We start from the raw sequence: 21,509 nt of genomic DNA on the forward strand, positions 1-21,509 counted from the left end.
GTTGGGGATGTTATTTTGTCGGGAATGCAAAACCTAAAGAGACCTGAGGAGACCAAGATGCACCTTGAACCTATTCTGTTGTTGACAGTTGCTCATACTCCAGATAACAACAGTGGACTGAGTGACTGCAGGTTACATCATCTGTAGGGTTGAGCACCTGAACATTAGCTCAGTGGACAGCTGTTTGACAGAGACAGAGACAAGACACTGGAATGTGACATTCTGGATTCCTCAACTGGACCATTAACTCAATTGCAACACACTGTAAAGATGGACTACCAATTATACAACTTGTATCTACACTGGATGGCTTTTCTTGTGCAGTGTGTGTGCTGTAGCCCTATAAAGTGCTTCTACAGGACAAAGACCCAACATCCCCATGTGCAGATGAAAAAGCAGGGTTGGTTCAATAGAAAAATCTAACTTTCATTCTCCTGCTATGTGAAAATCCCAGTTGTCTTTTAAGGCCTATAATCAGGAGGGCGATAAGTCTTAAGGACCCAGTGTAACTTACTTTAAAGTCATTAGATATTGCCTAAACATGGAACAGGGAACCTAAACAATGTCACTTGGTCTGTAAATCAATATTACTAACGTTAACAGTTAAATCATTTGAAATCGCCATAACTCCAGTTTCACTCATGTTATTACATATTGGTGTATATGTAATAAGATATGAGCAAATTGTTACATACACATTTAAGGCATGGCGCTTATCTGTTTTAAAGATCTCTTGAAATTAGATATCCGCCGTGCAAAACCTCAGACGGTTATTAAGATGGAAAATCGAATACTGCATGGGCACATCAAAATACGCACAAATGGCAAGGGGTGACATACCTAAATTGACAAAGCTCATAACCATGTCTGCGTCGTTTAGCAAGTTGTTGTCCTGTAGAGTTGCTATCGGCGGCCCCTGGGTGGTGAAGACGGGTTTGTATGGATAGGAGTACGCGTCCTCTTCCCCCTCGGTGGACATGGCATTGTACAGGTCCATCATGAACATTGGGGCCGCGTTGTGCTTCCCGTGGAGATGCGGTCGCGGCCGATGTGGGAGCCCGAGTATCGAAAGGATTTCCCGCTGCATCTCCCTGCGCTCCTGGCTTTTCAGCCGCCGGTGGATGAAACTCGAGTGGACCTCATTGTCCAGGGTAAAGTTAGAAAATACTGTGTCCGCCAGGACGCAGTAGCCCCATAAGAGGAACAAAGCAGGGGCACGTCTATCCAAAAATGAAACCATTTTGATGCCGTGCGTAATTGCGCTGAGTGCTCTAACCCAATACTTAAAATAAGGATTTTGAACTTCGCAACATGTTTGTTCAATGCCTGAATCATTGACGGCCCCTCATGTTGAGGGAAGAGTTCCCGATTGGAACATACATTTCACTTCAACGTCCACTGTTATTGGATTGCCTTAAAATCCATTGATCTGTACAATTTTGAATTTCGATTATTTTGCCTTTACATCCAGATACTCCGACCTATTTCACTAGCCTGTCACTGTCTCCCTGGGCCACGCGTAAACTGCAAGGTTGACTAGACGTGTTGCAGCGAGTGCGATGAGCCGAGCTCAGCGATCCGACTTTGAGGAGGTGCTTTGTGCGCTGGGAGGAGCAGGGAGAGAACGCTACAATTGCTGTAGGCCAGTATAGCACTGTGTGTGTCTGCGCGCGCGCCTGTGTGTGTGCGTGTCCGTGCTTGCATGATTACCCTCCAAAAAGAAGTACAATGTGACAAAAGGCCAAAATACCATACCTATGTCTATATTTCTTTGAAAAAGACCTGTCATCAGTATCATGTGCTCTTGCATGTGTTCCATGGAAACGGTTAATACGCCGTTTACCTATGACAGGCGCCTGAACTATTTCTCTGTTTTATGGAGGAGGCATTATTTGCTCCTAGGGAAACTGTGTGTGGGCAATGTTGGCAAATGTGTTCTCTGCGTTGCCTAATACAGAAGGAGAGATCGTAACATACCATACAATGTGTTCATATTGCAGGTGCACTACTCTACTAGAAAAATAACAATGATGACTAGATTATTACAACTTTACCATCACAACATTCAGTCAGACAACGTTAACATCAAAACATTTAGTCAGCCAACTTTATCATCACAACATTGTCGGGCAACTTTACTATCCTAACATTCAGTCGGGCAACTTTACTATCACAACATTTAGTCAGCCAACTTTATCATCACCACATTCAGTCGGGCAACTTTACTATCCTAACATTCAGTCGGGAAACTTTACTATCACAACATTTAGTCAGGCAACTTTATCATCACAACATTTAGTCAGGCAACTTTATCATCACAACATTCAGTCAAATGTTATTTGTCACATACACATGGTTAGCAGATGTTAATGCGAGTGTAGCGAAATGCTTGTGCTTCTAGTTCCGACCATGCAGTAATAACCAACAAGTAATCTAACCTAACAATTTCACAACAACTACCTTATAAACACAAGTGTAAAGGAATGAATAAGAATATGTACATTAAAAAATATATGAATGAGTGATGGTGTAGAACGGCATAGGCAAGATACAGTGGATGGTATATAGTACAGTATATACATATGAGATGAGTAATGTAGGGTATGTAAACATATAAAAGTGGCATTGTTTAAGTGGTTAACAGTCTGATGGCCTTGAGATAGAAGCTGTTTTTCAGTCTCTCGGTCCCTGCTTTGATGCACCTGTACTGGCCTCACCTTCTGGATGATAGCAGGGTGAACAGGCAGTGGCTCGGGTGGTTGTTGTCCTTGATGATCTTTATGGCCTTCCTGTGACATCTGGTGGTGTAGGTGTCCTGGAGGGCAGGTAGTTTGCCCCCGGTGATGCGTTGTGCAGACCTCACTACCCTCTGGAGAGCCTTACGGTTGTGGGCGGAGCAGTTGCCTTACCAGGCGCTGATACAGCCCGACAGGATGCTCTCGATAATACATCTGTAAAAGTTTGTGAGTGTTTTTGGTGACAAGCCAAATTTCTTCAGCCTCCTGAGGTTGAAGAGGCGCTGCTGTGCCTTCTTCACAACGCTGTCTGTGTGGGTGGACCAATTCAGTTTGTCCGTGATGTGTACGCCGAGGAATTTAAAACTTTCTACCCTCTCCACTACTGTCCCGTCGATGTGGATAGGGGGGTGCTCCCTCTGCTGTTTCCTGAAGTCCACAATCATCTCCTTTGTTTTGTTGACGTTGAGTGTGAGGTTAGACAACTATACCATCACAACATTTAGTCAGACAACTTTACCATCACAACATTCAGTCAGACAACTTTACCATCACAAACTTCAGTCAGACAACTTTACCATCACAACACTCAGTCAGACAACTTTACCGTCACAACAATCAGTCATACAACTGTACCATCACAATACTCAGTCAGACAACATTACCGTCACATTATTAAGTCAGACAACATTACCATCACAACATTCATTCAGTCAGACAACTTTACCATCACAATATTCATTCAGTCAGACAGCTTTACTATCACAATATTCAGACAACTTTACCATCACAACATTCAGGTAGACACTTTTTCCATCACAACATTCATTCAGTCAGACAACTTTACTTTACAACTTTACCATGACAATATTCAACATTACCATCACAATATTCAGCCAGACAACTTTACCATCACAATATTCTGTCAGACAACATTACCATCACAACATTCAGTCAGACAACATTACATCACAACATTCATTCAGTCAAACAACTTTACCATCACAACATTAATTAAGTCAGACAACTTTACCATCACAACATTCATTCAGTCAGACAGCTTTACCATCACAACATTCAGTCAGACGACATTACCATCACAATATTTAGTCAGAGAAGTTTACCATCACTTTATTCAATCAGACAACTTTACTATCACAAGATTCATTCAGTCAGACAGCTTTACCATCACAACATTCAGGTAGACAATTTTTCCATCACAACCTTCATTCAGTCAGACAACTTTACCATGACAATATTCAGTCAGACAACATTCAGTCAGACAACATTACCATCACAATATTCAGTCAGACAACTTACCATCACAATATTCAGTCAGAGAAGTTTACCATCCCAATATTCAGTCTGACAACATTCATTCAGTCAGACAACATTACCATCACAATATTCAGTCAGACAACATTACCATCACAATATTCAGTCAGACAACTTTACCATCACAACCTTCAGTCAGACAACTTTACCATCACAACATTAAATCAGACAACATTACCATCACAATATTCAGTCATACAACTTTACCATATACAAAATATTTAGTCAGACAACATTACCATCACAATATTCAGTCATACAACTTTCCCGAGACAACATTCAGTGAGACTTCTTTACCATCACAACCTTCAGTAAGACAACTATACCATCACAACATTACCGTCACATTATTCAGTCAGACAACTTCACCATCACAACATTTCGTCAGAAAACTTTACCATCACAATATTCAGTGAGACTTCTTTACCATCACAATATTCAGTCAGACTACGTTATCATCACAACATTCAGTCATACAACTTTACCATGACAATATTCAGTCAGACAACAATACCGTCACATTATTCAGTCAGAAAACTTCACCATCACAACATTTCGTCAGACAAATTTACCGTCTCCCTAATAAGTCAGACAACTTTACCATCACAACTTTCAGTCAGACAACTTTACCATCACAACATTCAGTCAACTTTATCATCACAACATTCAGTCGGACAACTTTACCATCACAATAATCAGTCAGACAACATTCAGTCAGACAACATTACCATCAAAACATTCATTCAGTCAGACAACATTACCATCACAACATTCAGTCAGTCAGACAACTTTACCATCACAACATTAATTTAGTCAGACAGCTTTACCATCACCATATTCAGTCAGACAATTTTACCATCAAAACATTCAATCAGATAACTTTACTATCACAGCATTCACTCAAATTTACTATCACAACATTCAGTCAGATAACTATACCATCACAACATTCATTTAGTCAGACAGCTTTACCATCACCATATTCAGTCAGACAATTTTACCATCAAAACATTCAATCAGATAACTTTACTATCACAGCATTCACTCACATTTACTATCACAACATTCAGTCAGACAACTTTACCATCACAATATTCAGTCAGACAGTTTACCTTCACAATATTCAGGTAGACAACATTACCATCACAATATTCAGTCAGACAAGTTTACCTTCACAATATTCAGTCAGACAACATTACCATCACAATATTTAGTCAGACAACATTACCATCACAATATTCATTCAGTCAGACAGCTTTACTATCACAATATTCAGACAACTTTACTATCACAACATTCAGGTAGACAATTTTTCCATCACAACATTCATTCAGTCAGACAACTTTACCATGGCAATATTCAGTCAGACAACATTACCATCACAATATTCAGCCAGACAACTTACTATCACAATATTCCGTCAGACAACATTACCATCACAACATTCATTCAGTCAGACAACATTACCATCACAATATTCAGTCAGACAACATTACATCACAACATTCATTCAGTCAGACAACTTTACCATCACAAGATTCATTCAGTCAGACAACTTTACCATCACAACATTCATTCAGTCAGACAGCTTTACCATCACAACATTCAGTCAGACGACATTACCATCACAATATTTAGTCAGAGAAGTTTACCATCACTTTATTCAATCAGACAACTTTACTATCACAAGATTCATTCAGTCAGACAGCTTTACCATCACAACATTCAGGTAGACAATTTTTCCATCACAACCTTCATTCAGTCAGACAACTTTACCATGACAATATTCAGTCAGACAACATTACCATCACAACATTCATTCAGTCAGACAACTTTACCATCACAACATTAATTCAGTCAGACAACATTACCATCGCAATATTCAGTCAGACAACATTACCATCACAATATTCAGGTAGACAACATTACCATCACAACATTCAGTCAGACAACTTTACCATCACAACATTCAGTCAACTTTACCATCACAACATTCAGTCGGACAACTTTACCATCACAATATTCAGTCAGACAACATTCAGTCAGACAACATTACCATCACAACATTCATTCAGTCAGACAACATTACCATCACAACATTCAGTCATTTAGACAACTTTACCATCACAACATTCATTAAGTCAGACAGCTTTACCATCACCATATTCAGTCAGACAATTTTACCATCAAAACATTCAATCAGATAACTTTACTATCACAGCATTCACTCAAATGTACTATCACAACATTCAGTCAGACAGTTTACCTTCACAATATTCAGGTAGACAACATTACCTTCACAATATTCAGTCAGACAACATTACCATCAGAATATTTAGTCAGAGAAGTTTACCATCAATTTATTCAGTCAGACAACTTTACTATCACAATATTCAGACAACTTTACCATCACAACATTCAGGTAGACAATTTTTCCATCACAACATTCATTCAGTCAGACAACTTTACCATGACAATATTCAGTCAGACAACATTACCATCACAATATTTAGTCAGACAACATTACCATCACAACATTCATTCAGTCAGACAACTTTACCATCACAATATTCATTCAGTCAGACAGCTTTACTATCACAATATTCAGACAACTTTACCATCACAACATTCAGGTAGACACTTTTTCCATCACAACATTCATTCAGTCAGACAACTTTACTTTACAACTTTACCATGACAATATTCAACATTACCATCACAATATTCAGCCAGACAACTTTACCATCACAATATTCTGTCAGACAACATTACCATCACAACATTCAGTCAGACAACATTACATCACAACATTCATTCAGTCAGACAACTTTACCATCACAACATTAATTAAGTCAGACAACTTTACCATCACAACATTCATTCAGTCAGACAACTTTACTTTACAACTTTACCATGACAATATTCAACATTACCATCACAATATTTAGTCAGAGAAGTTTACCATCACTTTATTCAATCAGACAACTTTACTATCACAAGATTCATTCAGTCAGACAGCTTTACCATCACAACATTCAGGTAGACAATTTTTCCATCACAACCTTCATTCAGTCAGACAACTTTACCATGACAATATTCAGTCAGACAACATTCAGTCAGACAACATTACCATCACAATATTCAGTGAGACAACTTACCATCACAATATTCAGTCAGAGAAGTTTACCATCCCAATATTCAGTCTGACAACATTCATTCAGTCAGACAACATTACCATCACAATATTCAGTCAGACAACATTACCATCACAACATTCATTCAGTCAGACAACTTTACCATCACAACATTCATTCAGTCAGACAACATTACCATCGCAATATTCAGTCAGACAACATTACCATCACAATATTCAGTCAGACAACATTACCATCACAACCTTCAGTCAGACAACTTTACCATCACAACATTAAATCAGACAACATTACCATCACAATATTCAGTCATACAACTTTACCATATACAAAATATTTAGTCAGACAACATTACCATCACAATATTCAGTCATACAACTTTCCCGAGACAACATTCAGTGAGACTTCTTTACCATCACAACCTTCAGTAAGACAACTATACCATCACAACATTACCGTCACATTATTCAGTCAGACAACTTCACCATCACAACATTTCGTCAGAAAACTTTACCATCACAATATTCAGTGAGACTTCTTTACCATCACAATATTCAGTCAGACTACGTTATCATCACAACATTCAGTCATACAACTTTACCATGACAATATTCAGTCAGACAACAATACCGTCACATTATTCAGTCAGAAAACTTCACCATCACAACATTTCGTCAGACAAATTTACCGTCTCCCTAATAAGTCAGACAACTTTATCATCACAACTTTCAGTCAGACAACTTTACCATCACAACATTCAGTCAACTTTATCATCACAACATTCAGTCGGACAACTTTACCATCACAATAATCAGTCAGACAACATTCAGTCAGACAACATTACCATCAAAACATTCATTCAGTCAGACAACATTACCATCACAACATTCAGTCAGTCAGACAACTTTACCATCACAACATTAATTTAGTCAGACAGCTTTACCATCACCATATTCAGTCAGACAATTTTACCATCAAAACATTCAATCAGATAACTTTACTATCACAGCATTCACTCAAATTTACTATCACAACATTCAGTCAGATAACTATACCATCACAACATTCATTTAGTCAGACAGCTTTACCATCACCATATTCAGTCAGACAATTTTACCATCAAAACATTCAATCAGATAACTTTACTATCACAGCATTCACTCACATTTACTATCACAACATTCAGTCAGACAACTTTACCATCACAATATTCAGTCAGACAGTTTACCTTCACAATATTCAGGTAGACAACATTACCATCACAATATTCAGTCAGACAAGTTTACCTTCACAATATTCAGTCAGACAACATTACCATCACAATATTTAGTCAGACAACATTACCATCACAACATTCATTCAGTCAGACAACTTTACCATCACAATATTCATTCAGTCAGACAGCTTTACTATCACAATATTCAGACAACTTTACCATCACAACATTCAGGTAGACAATTTTTCCATCACAACATTCATTCAGTCAGACAACTTTACCATGGCAATATTCAGTCAGACAACATTACCATCACAATATTCAGCCAGACAACTTACTATCACAATATTCAGTCAGACAACATTACCATCACAACATTCATTCAGTCAGACAACATTACCATCACAATATTCAGTCAGACAACATTACATCACAACATTCATTCAGTCAGACAACTTTACCATCACAAGATTCATTCAGTCAGACAACTTTACCATCACAACATTCATTCAGTCAGACAGCTTTACCATCACAACATTCAGTCAGACGACATTACCATCACAATATTTAGTCAGAGAAGTTTACCATCACTTTATTCAATCAGACAACTTTACTATCACAAGATTCATTCAGTCAGACAGCTTTACCATCACAACATTCAGGTAGACAATTTTTCCATCACAACCTTCATTCAGTCAGACAACTTTACCATGACAATATTCAGTCAGACAACATTCAGTCAGACAACATTACCATCACAATATTCAGTCAGACAACTTACCATCCCAATATTCAGTCAGATAAGTTTACAGTCACAATATTCAGTCTGACAACATTCATTCAGTCAGACAACATTACCATCACAATATTCAGTCAGACAACATTACCATCACAACATTCATTCAGTCAGACAACTTTACCATCACAACATTCATTCAGTCAGACAACATTACCATCGCAATATTCAGTCAGACAACATTACCATCACAATATTCAGGTAGACAACATTACCATCACAACATTCAGTCAGACAACTTTACCATCACAACATTCATTAAGTCAGACAACTTTAACCTCACAACATTCAGTCAGACGACATTACCATCACAATATTTAGTCAGAGAAGTTTACCATCACTTTATTCAATCAGACAACTTTACTATCACAAGATTAATTCAGTCAGACAGCTTTACCATCACAACATTCAGGTAGACAATTTTTCCATCACAACCTTCATTCAGTCAGACAACTTTACCATGACAATATTCAGTCAGACAACATTCAGTCAGACAACATTACCATCACAATATTCAGTCAGACAACTTACCATCCCAATATTTAGTCAGATAAGTTTACAGTCACAATATTCAGTCTGACAACATTCATTCAGTCAGACAACATTACCATCACAATATTCAGTCAGTCAGACAACTTTACCATCACAACATTCATTCAGTCAGACAACATTACCATCGCAATATTCAGTCAGACAACATTACCATCACAATATTCAGGTAGACAACATTACCATCACAACATTCAGTCAGACAACTTTACCATCACAACATTCAGTCAACTTTACCATCACAACATTCAGTCGGACAACTTTACCATCACAATATTCAGTCAGACAACATTCAGTCAGACAACATTACCATCACAACATTCATTCAGTCAGACAACATTACCATCACAACATTCAGTCATTTAGACAACTTTACCATCACAACATTCATTAAGTCAGACAGCTTTACCATCACCATATTCAGTCAGACAATTTTACCATCAAAACATTCAATCAGATAACTTTACTATCACAGCATTCACTCAAATTTACTACCACAACATTCAGTCAGACAGTTTACCTTCACAATATTCAGGTAGACAACATTACCTTCACAATATTCAGTCAGACAACATTACCATCACAATATTTAGTCAGAGAAGTTTACCATCAATTTATTCAGTCAGACAACTTTACTATCACAATATTCAGACAACTTTACCATCACAACATTCAGGTAGACAATTTTTCCATCACAACAATCATTCAATCAGACAACTTTACCATGACAATATTCAGTCAGACAACATTACCATCACAATATTCAGCCAGACAACCTACTATCACTATATTCCGTCAGACAACATTACCATCACAACATTCATTCAGTCAGACAACATTACCATCACAATATTCAGTCAGACAACATTATATCACAACATTCATTCAGTCACACAACTTTAGCATCACAACATTCATTAAGTCAGACAACTTTACCATCACAACATTCATTCAGTCAGACAGCTTTACCATCACAATATTCAGTCAGACAACTTTACCATCACAATATTCAGTCAGACAACATTATATCACAACATTCATTCAGTCAGACAACTTTACCATCACAACATTCATTACGTCAGACAACTTTACCAACACAACATTCATTCAGTCAGACAGCTTTAATATCACAACATTCAGACGACATTACCATCACAATATTTAGTCAGAGAAGTTTACCATCACTTTATTCAATCAGACAACTTTACTATCACAAGATTCATTCAGTCAGACAGCTTTAATATCACAACATTTAGACAATTTTTCCATCACAACATTAATTCAGTCAGACAACTTTACCATGACAATATTCAGTCAGACAACTTACTATCACAATATTCATTCAGTCAGACAGCTTTAATATCACAACATTCAGACAACTTTACCATCACAATATTCAGGTAGACAACATTAACATCGCAATATTCAGTCAGACAACTTTACCATCACAACATTCAGTCAGACGACATTACCATCACAATATTCAGTCAGACAACTTTACCATCACAACATTCAGTCAGACAACATTACCATCGCAATATTCAGTCAGACAACTTTACCATCACAACATTCAGTCAGATAACATTACCATCGCAATATTCAGTCAGACAACATTACCATCGCAATATTCAGTCAGACAAGTTTAAAATCACAATATTCAATCAGACAATTTTACCATTACCATTACAACATTCAGTCAGACAACTTAACCATCACAACATTCAGTCAGACAACTTTACCATCACAACATTCAGTCAGACAACTTAACCATCACAACATTCAGTCAGACAACTTAACCATCACAACATTCAGTCAGACAACTTAACCATCACAACATTCAGTCAGACAAGCTCTGTGAGGTAGGATGAGACAAGTAGAGCAGGGGAAACAAATTACACACACACACACACACACACACACACACACAAACACACACACATACACACACATACACACACACACACACACAAATGCCCATGCCCTCTGAGTGATTGTTTAATTATGAGGCAATATGAGCGCCAGACAAAGAGCAGGCCAGGGTTGGAGGGGACGGGGTGCAGATGTTTGGTAGCTGTTTCACCCCTTCCATATGCCACCCTGGCCCCAGCACCTCTTAAACACCACATATTAATGGAACATCCCTGACCCTCTTGTGCGCTCCGTTCTGGCCTTGGCAGGGAGAGGGGCTTTCAGATGGCCCCTTCCACCGTAAATGACCACTTCATGTTCAACGGGCACCTCCTTGGAGTGTAACGGTAAACTTTTAGCTTCACAGAGAGACTCGTTTTAGTGGCTCTGTAAGGTTGAGATGTTTTCGAGCCACAGATTGCCAGGTAATTTTTTGACAGTCAAATTAGACTTCAATGGCACAGCGAGGTAGAACAGGACATACAGTCTCTGATTCTGAGCTTTAATTGACAGTAAGAAGGAGAAGGACAGGAGAGCGAGAGCATGGCTAGAGGTAGTTACAGGCTGAGCCCACCTCCCTGCCCACTTAATATGCTTTGTCTCCATTTCATTACAGCCCCACTCCCCTTTTTTCGATGACAATGCAGTGCGGTTTGTCTGAGAGCTTGCCCTGTGCTCTGTGCCTGCCACCATTCACTCCATGTGTGTATCCACAAGTCACTCTATTGCGATTTAAATGGTCTTTCAACAGTAGTTTGTACCATATAAACACTGCTAACCGGTCCCTCAGATTCAGCTTATGGCAGCAGGTGTTTACAGTACGGCGGTTTCAGACAGAGGACATGAAAGGGACTTGGTTTCAGTTAGAACCATGCTCTCTGGCTTTATACTGCAAGCTGGGGCCCCCTTGGCCCCCAGGTCCACAGCCCTCCAGCCCCCCTTGCTCCGCAGCCGCTCTCGCTCCCCAGCCCTCCAGCTCCCTAGCCTTCCAGCCCCTCCTCCTCCTAGCCCTCCAGCTCCCCCTCAGTTCTCTAGCCTCCCAGCCCTGGCCTCAGTCATTGCCCAGAGAGGCGCTGCCACTCTGGGGCAGGACACTCCGAACAGACCCCCCTTTGTTTGAGCCTCTATGGCCCTGGTGACGGTCACAGTAAACAGTGGTCTCAGGCTGAGCCCAGGCTGTGTGAGCTGCACTGAGGGGCTAAAAAATACAAAGAGGGTTTGAGCTTTCTGCCTCTTTACTGTCACACACACACATTATGTATATGTAATATACAGTGCCTTGCGAAAGTATTCGGCCCTCTTGAACTTTGCGACCTTTTGCCACATTTCAGGCTTCAAACATAAAGATATAAAACTGTATTTTTTTGTGAAGAATCAACAACAAGTGGGACACAATCATGAAGTGGAACGACATTTATTGGATATTTCAAACTTTTTTAACAAATCAAAAACTGAAAAATTCGGTGTGCAAAATTATTCAGCCCCCTTAAGTTAATACTTTGTAGCGCCACCTTTTGCTGCGATTACAGCTGTAAGTCGCTTGGGGTATGTCTCTATCAGTTTTGCACATCGAGAGACTGCAATTTTTTCCCATTCCTCCTTGCAAAACAGCTTGAGCTCAGTGAGGTTGGATGGAGAGCTTTTGTGAACAGCAGTTTTCAGTTCTTTCCACAGATTCTCGATTGGATTCAGGTCTGGACTTTGACTTGGCCATTCTAACACCTGGATATGTTTATTTTTGAACCATTCCATTGTAGATTTTGCTTTATGTTTTGGATCATTGTCTTGTTGGAAGACAAATCTCCGTCCCAGTCTCAGGTCTTTTGCAGACTCCATCAGGTTTTCTTCCAGAATGGTCCTGTATTTGGCTCCATCCATCTTCCCATCAATTTTAACCATCTTCCCTGTCCCTGCTGAAGAAAAGCAGGCCCAAACCATGATGCTGCCACCACCATGTTTGACAGTGGGGATGGTGTGTTCAGGGTGATGAGCTGTGTTGCTTTTACGCCAAACATAACGTCTTGCATTGTTGCCAAAAAGTTCCATTTTGGTTTCATCTGACCAGAGCACCTTCTTCCACATGTTTGGTATGTCTCCCAGGTGGCTTGTGGCAAACTTTAAACAACACTTTTTATGGATATCTTTAAGAAATGGCTTTCTTCTTTCCACTCTTCCATAAAGGCCAGATTTGTGCAATATACGACTGATTGTTGTCCTATGGACAGAGTCTCCCACCTCAGCTGTAGATCTCTGCAGTTCATCCAGAGTGATCATGGGCCTCTTGGCTGCATCTCTGATCAGTCTTCTCCTTGTATGAGCTGAAAGTTTAGAGGGACCGCCAGGTCTTGGTAGATTTGCAGTGGTCTGATACTCCTTCCATTTCAATATTATCGCTTGCACAGTGCTCCTTGGGATGTTTAAAGCTTGGGAAATCTTTTTGTATCCAAATCCGGCTTTAAACTTCTTCACAACAGTATCTCGGACCTGCCTGGTGTGTTCCTTGTTCTTCATGATGCTCTCTGCGCTTTTAACGGACCTCTGAGACTATCACAGTGCAGGTGCATTTATACGGAGACTTGATTACACACAGGTGGATTGTATTTATCATCATTAGTCATTTAGGTCAACATTGGATCATTCAGAGATCCTCACTGAACTTCTGGAGAGAGTTTGCTGCACTGAAAGTAAAGGGGCTGAATAATTTTGCACGTCCAATTTTTCAGTTTTTGATTTGTTAAAAAAGTTTGAAATATCCAATAAATGTCGTTCCACTTCATGATTGTGTCCCACTTGTTGTTGATTCTTCACAAAAAAATACAGTTTTATATCTTTATGTTTGAAGCCTGAAATGTGGCAAAAGGTCGCAAAGTTCAAGGGGCCCGAATACTTTCGCAAGGCACTGTACACACTAAACAATTATCACACACAATCAAACACTGCGTTATCAGACAAGGCACACAATCATGTACACAGACGCGCACACACACACACAGACACACACACACGGACATTTCAGGCAACACCTGAAATCTTACACAATGCTCTAGTCAATATGACAAGAGGACAGCCTCTTAGTTGTTCTCCTCCCTCTATCCTACCATACAGTCAGTGTGTAGCTGTGTGAAAGCCACTACTGGGAGCAGATACACACACACACACACACACACACACACATGCACACACACTGGGGGCCCTGGTGTAGTAGACCAATCAGTGGCGGAAATGGAGGACGATGTGCCAACCTACTATCATTAGCACTCTGAACAACTGAGCTGTACTTGAGAAAGAGAAAAAAACTATGTTCTTATTGCATAGCCATTAAAACCAGTAGATAGTGCTGACGTCATCCACCTATTCCTATGGAAGGCCGGAAATATTTTTAATTTGAAGCGTGCCATATTCCTGAATGGGCTGAATGGCACCAAAAAATTGTCTACGGATCATGGTGAAAGTGTCCGTAACTAGCAAAGGATCCTGGCCGTTGTAGTCGTTTTCATCGTGCCTGAGAGAGTCAACTCAACGCTGCTACATGACATTGGTCAGCCCCTCCATCTCTACTTGACAGGCTTGTTGACTCCATGCTCTCATCTGGGTAGGCTATGTGTGACGTTTTAAATGTATGTATTTAAGTCCTTGTCTAATAATGTTCTGTATTATGTCATGTTTCATGTGCACCCCAGGAAGAGTAGCTGACGCTTTTGCTGGGGCTAATGGGGATCCTAATAAATACCAAATAGCACACCACACCCCCTTTAGGTGCATGTGCAAAGAGGGAGCCTCCTCGTAGCCTGCCGGTCTGTGATTGGTCTATGTCAGCACGTGGTCCTGTGTGACGACAAAAATTTGTCCGAATGGATCAAATAAATATCTCAATTTGTATCGAACATTAAAATAATTTACTGTGGGGATCGAAGTTAATCATAATAAACACATTTTAAAGCCCAAAACAGCCATCTAAATGTTTGTGTTGATCGGAATTTACTTAGGCTTTCTAGGACAGGCCAGGGCTTTTGGCACCGCTAGGTTGCTACACACTAGCCGACTTCACGCTCCAGACCGAACACTGGGGGCCTTTTTTAATGTACCATACCCAAATCAAATCAAATCAAATGTTATTTGTCACATACACTTGGTTAGCAGATGTTAATGCGAGTGTAGCGAAATGCTTGTGCTTCTAGTTCCGACAATGCAGTAATAACCAACAAGTAATCTAGCTAACAATTCCAAAACTACTACCTTATAGACACAAGTGTAAGGGGATAAAGAATATGTACATAAAGATATATGAATGAGTGATGGTACAGAGTGGCATAGGCAAGATACAGTAGATGGTATTGAGTACAGTATATACATATGAGATGAGTATGTAAACAAAGTGGCATAGTTAAAGTGGCTAGTGATACATGTATTACATAAAGATGCAGTAGATGATATAGAGTACAGTATATACGTATACATATGAGATGAATAATGTAGGGTATGTAAACATTATATTAGGTAGCATTGTTTAAAGTGGCTAGTGATATATTTTACATCATTTCCCATCAATTCCCATTATTAAAGTGGCTGGAGTTGAGTCAGTGTGTTGGCAGCAGCCACTCAATGTTAGTGGTGGCTGTTTAACAGTCTGATGGCCTTGAGATAGAAGCTGTTTTTCAGTCTCTCGGTCCCTGCTTTGATGCACCTGTACTGACCTCGCCTTCTGGATGATAGCGGGGTGAACAGGCAGTGGCTCGGGTGGTTGTTGTCCTTGATGATCTTTATGGCCTTCCTGTGACATCGGGTGGTGTAGGTGTCCTGGAGGGCAGGTAGTTTGCCCCCGGTGATGCGTTGTGCAGACCTCACTACCCTCTGGAGAGCCTTACGGTTGTGGGCGGAGCAGTTGCCGTACCAGGCGGTGATACAGCCCGACAGGATGCTCTCGATTGTGCATCTGTAGAAGTTTGTGAGTGCTTTTGGTGACAAGCCAAATTTCTTCAGCCTCCTGAGGTTGAAGCCCTTTTATATGTTCTGATGCAATTACAGTGAGGAAGTCTGACTTTCAATTTGATTTTGTTTGTCCCACTGTCCCCCACTATATGTTTGTAAACTATATTTAAAACCAGTCTTTTTCTCTTCAATCTGTAATAGGCTAAGATAGCTCTGACTCAAAACCTTGCCCTCAAGCACAGATAATTTACCAAACAACACAAACACGCACAGGCTCACACAAACATCCAGACATTGAAAAAAAACATCTCCCACTCTGATCTATGCCTGCCTGCAAAAACACACAACTCCTGTCTCATGCAGGTTGAAGCCAGACAGCAGCCTCTGAGAGACACTCACACACACACTCGTGTTCCTCAAACACACACACACTCTCTCGCACACACACAGAGTGATGCTTTCTCTCACATACAAACAAACACACTATGTCTCTCACAAACACAAACACATACTCACACCCTCACCCCTCACACCCTCACCCTCACAGCCTCACCCCTCATCTGATCACTCTTCTTTTTTTCGGTGCTGAGAGTCGGTGCTCTCTCCACCCCCCTCACCCCCCCACCCCTCTCTCTTTAACAGCGCAGAGGAGAGGTCAAAGGTCAGATTAATATTTACCTTTGAAGGGGTGGGGTCCAGCCAAGTGGCCCTGTAGAGGGTACAGTAAAACCTGCTTTTGGGGTAAACTGACATTTTTCTCTCCCGTTTTGGTCCGTCTACATTCTCGGCACAGCCCCACTCTGTGCGCTGCACGGTGCACCAGCCTGTTAAAACACAGCGACCAGGTGGGGCTGTGGGAATGACATTTTCCCCTTCTGGTGTCAGACACTTCCAGGGACCTCAGGAACATATGAGACACCGCTGTGAGATGGCTGGAGAGAGAGCAAGGGGGAGAAAAAAGAAAAAGAAAAAAAAATGCTTTAAACTTGCCTTTTGTGTTTTCCATTCCCTTTGTGGTTTCGCTCAGCGTTACCGTAACAAAAGAGAGAGTCGAGACAAACATCTCTCCAAATGGCACATGCTCATTTCCTGGTGATGATGATCAGCTCATTTGAAATCCTGCACCTGTAGTTCTCTTTCCTGTCATTCAGTACCTGCTTTCCCCTGTATCCTGTGTCTCTTCTCACCCCGTCTGTGTTTCAGTCTGCAGACAGAGACGCAGGAACACCACAGTAGTCTGGCTCTGATTCATAGCACTCAGCAGCTCTGCATAATCAGTTATGTTTGCTGCTGTTGACAGGCACAGATAGCATTTACTTAAGCTGTGCCCCTAATGCACCCACCACACAGAGTTAAGGCTTATTCACCACAGGATACTATCACCTACCTACTCTGTCACTCTGTTGTCATCAGCGCATAGAATAGGCCTGCCGATACGCTGTTCTCTCCCCTCTTTACCCCACACTCATCAGTGTTTCCATATCAGGGTGCAAGGGGTTAATAATGGCCCGTCCGGCTCTATGGTGAGTGGGTCCTTGTTATCGTCACTCTGTAAGCCTGTGCTGGGCTGTCAATCAAAGCCCTGGGTGATCAGCGATCAGTCACCTCCTGTTAAGAGGTGCTGGTCTGAGGCCCCATTAGTGGAGCAGCAACTCAGCCAGACTGGTCTCACTGGCCCGGGCCAAAAGCTGATGAGAAACAGGGTTAGAGGAGCAGAGGAGGAGAGGTTAGAGAGAGAGGTGGACGGGGGGATTGAGTGGGGGTGTTGGCTGGTTGTTGGGTCCGTTGAGGCAGCTCTGTTTTCTATTTGTGAGGATTAGGCTGACAGATCTGTATTTGGTTTCTTTGGACTAACTTCAGCTAATCCCCCTCACCTGCACTGAGTGCAGCCCCCTCCCTCCCTTGTCTCCCTTTCCTCTAACCTTACAACCCCCCCCCCCCTCCGCCCAATACAAACACTCCTCCTGTGATGAGCACATGACTCACTGCACTCACTGTCTCCTCAGGTTAAGGCCTCACACTCAACACAAATTTCTCGCCAAAGGAACCAGTGGGGGTCCCTGCTTCTCTGGACTAGGGGGAGAAAAGAGGACCCCCACATCTTGTAGGCTTTCACAGATTTAGTTTTTTTAGGGCGGGCGGGTGAGGGGTGGTTGCTTGTCACCTAGAGATAGCAATTACTTAGCGATTAAGAGCCAATATTGCGGAAGCAGGTTGTCACAGGCCCCCAGGAGTGAAAGATAGACCTCTGCTAAAGCAGCACGTTGGGAGACTTTCAGGGTCAGAGACCTCTTCCCTTCCTGGCTCCCACATCTAGAACAGATTACCTGCGGTAACAATACAGTGACATGGATTTCATGCCTCTAATTGGTTGCCAGATGAAGGGAATGGCCCTAGGCAAATATTAGCACATTTTAGCTGCAGACAGACAGACAGACAGACAGAGAGAGAGAGAGAGAGAGAGAGAGAGAGAGAGAGAGAGAGAGAGAGAGAGAGAAAGTTAGGGGTGTGAGGCTCTCTGTTTAGTGAGAGATTAAAGCTTCCCCCACTCAGCCCTATGGTGTTGTGAGGAAGGAAGGAAAGAATTTGAGGCTCAGGGGGGATTCGCTGTTGGGGTCACAGAGGTACCAAAAAATGTTTGGAGGGTCTTGGTGTGGAGTGCATGCAGTCTGCTGCTGGTGAAGCGATGGCACAGTATAGAGCGACACACACACACACACATCCCTTCTAACACACTCCCAATGGAAAGCAGTCACAGAAAATTACAGCCATTTCCTGATCTGTCAGGCACTGCTGTCGCTTCGTGTTTCACAGAAAACACACATGTTCACTTACTCCAAGACAGCTGTTTAGAGTGTATGTGCTTCTGCTGCACAGCCTTAACATACACAAAGGCAAGCATAAATAAATGATGGATAACACATGCACAATTTAGCACAAGCATATTCCAAAATCAAAGTCCTCAATTTCTCAATTTCAGTCAGACTAGATTAGCCTATGATTTGCATCTGCCCACACACTGTAATACACACACACACACACACACACACACACACACACACACACACACACACACACACACACACACACACACACACACAAACACACAAACACACACACACACACACACACACACACACACACACACACACACACAGAAAGGAAGGATTATTGGTCAATTTGCAGCAGGCCTCATGTCAGGCCCCCATTAAACTCCCAATTATCAGCAAAATGCAACTGGAGGTGCTAATGAGGTCTAGTGGGGCGCAATGAAGTGCTAACTGGCGCACACACTCACTGGGAAAATTACAAATTAAAATATCATCAACGTACACCTAGGCTACTACAGCAGCTTATTATCGGGGTTGTTCAACATAATATCTAATATCAACACCTTCCTAAAATTGAGCCTCAATTCTTCGGGACATGTACTCTACAAGGTGTCAAAAGTGTTCCACAGGGATGCTGGCCCATGTTGACTCCAATGCTTCCCACAGTTGGCTGGATGTCCTTCGAGTGCTGGACCATTCTTGATACACATGGGAAACTGTTGAGCGTGAAAAACCCAGCAGCGTTGCAGTTCTTGACACACTCAAACCGGTGCACCTGGCATCTACTACCATAACCTGTTCAAAGGCACTAAAATCTTTTGTCTTGCCCATTCACCCTGTGAATGGCACACATAAACAATTCATATCTAAATTTTCTCAAGGCCTAAAAATCATTCTCTAACTTGTCTTGTCCCCTTCATCTAAACTGATTGAAGTGGATTTAACAGGTGACATCAATAAAGGATCATAGCTTTCACCTGGATTGAAAACAAGGTGTTCCTAATGTTTTGTATACTCAGTGTACAGTGCATAGAATCATTGTACGATCTAAACAGCTGTGACGAAAAAAATGTAACTTAAGAATGGGAAGCATAGAAATAGCGGACATAGAACATATGTAACGCTTCTTAGACTTGCTTCAATGAGAATGACAGATCTATAACTCACATTTCTATGTGAATTTGGTGGGGTCGCCCAAAATGTTACATATTGCAGCTTTAATCAACAAAGAAAGTGTCAACTATAGCCACTTATTTCCCTTCATAGTTCATTTCCCTAAGCATGACCATCATCCACATAGGCTACCAAATTTTTTACCAAACATAGCTGTTTTGTGTCAGCAATTGGACATTGTTCTGGACATTGTTCCACTTTACCCTACCATAAGAACAAAAGGGTGCATTTAGGTTACTCACTCCACGGAAGGGAAGACTGCTGCTACCTCGTTCGCTCTCTTTGGTCTCCAACCAAGTTGCATGAATAAATTGATGAGCAAAAAGAAGTGTATAGGACATTCAACTCTTGGAGGACAGTGGAAGTTGATGATCATATAAGTGATTCTTTATTTTGAAAAGTAAAACCAACGCATTTTGGCCCTAGCTCTAGGGTTATACAGAGTAAAAAATGAATAGGAGGCTGGTTTTTAAAAAAAAACAACTAAATGATCACTTGACTGCGGGCCATAGCCTGGTGCACCAGCTCCTGGTTCAGTATAATCTTACTCTTAACTGTTGAACATTGTAGGCATACTGAGTACTGACACATTTTACCACACATGCTACGAAAGGGGGTAAGTTATCATGATATTTAGCCTACTCTCTGAACATGTCTTTGTGTGTAGTCTTTGAGCAGCTCACAGACCCCGCCAATCTTGGGTGCGCTCGTAAATTCGCTCTGGCGAGTGAGGTGTTCTCTCGTTCGTGTCCGGAAGTAGCTAGCAAGCTAGCCAACATTAGCCAGTTAGCTTGAGTGCATGACTGTCGTTGTGGTTCAGAACGCTCGGATCAACCCTACTCACTGGCCAGACCGTCCAGTGTGCGCTCGGAACGCCCCGAGAGC

The 21,509-nt window shown here is 41.2% G+C and overlaps 2 protein-coding genes across 2 annotated transcripts in view; one reads left to right on the plus strand and one right to left on the minus strand.

The window, feature by feature from the left end:
- LOC139368787 (bone morphogenetic protein 7-like) overlaps window positions 1-1,558 on the minus strand; it is a 59,153-nt gene extending 57,595 nt beyond the window's left edge. Inside the window, exon 1 of the mRNA XM_071108130.1 lies at window positions 841-1,558. Coding sequence (XP_070964231.1) covers window positions 841-1,240 — 400 coding nt within the window. The 5' untranslated portion in view covers window positions 1,241-1,558. The remainder of the gene's footprint in view (window positions 1-840) is intronic.
- The window catches only part of LOC139368786 (5-aminolevulinate synthase, non-specific, mitochondrial-like), a 45,216-nt gene continuing 24,090 nt past the window's right edge, over window positions 384-21,509 (plus strand). Inside the window, exon 1 of the mRNA XM_071108128.1 lies at window positions 384-400. The gene's annotated coding sequence lies outside the window, so the exon portion shown is untranslated. The remainder of the gene's footprint in view (window positions 401-21,509) is intronic.

The sequence above is a fragment of the Oncorhynchus clarkii genome, chromosome 16 (genome assembly GCF_045791955.1).
Source record: "Oncorhynchus clarkii lewisi isolate Uvic-CL-2024 chromosome 16, UVic_Ocla_1.0, whole genome shotgun sequence".
NCBI classification, from domain to species: Eukaryota; Metazoa; Chordata; class Actinopteri; order Salmoniformes; family Salmonidae; genus Oncorhynchus; species Oncorhynchus clarkii.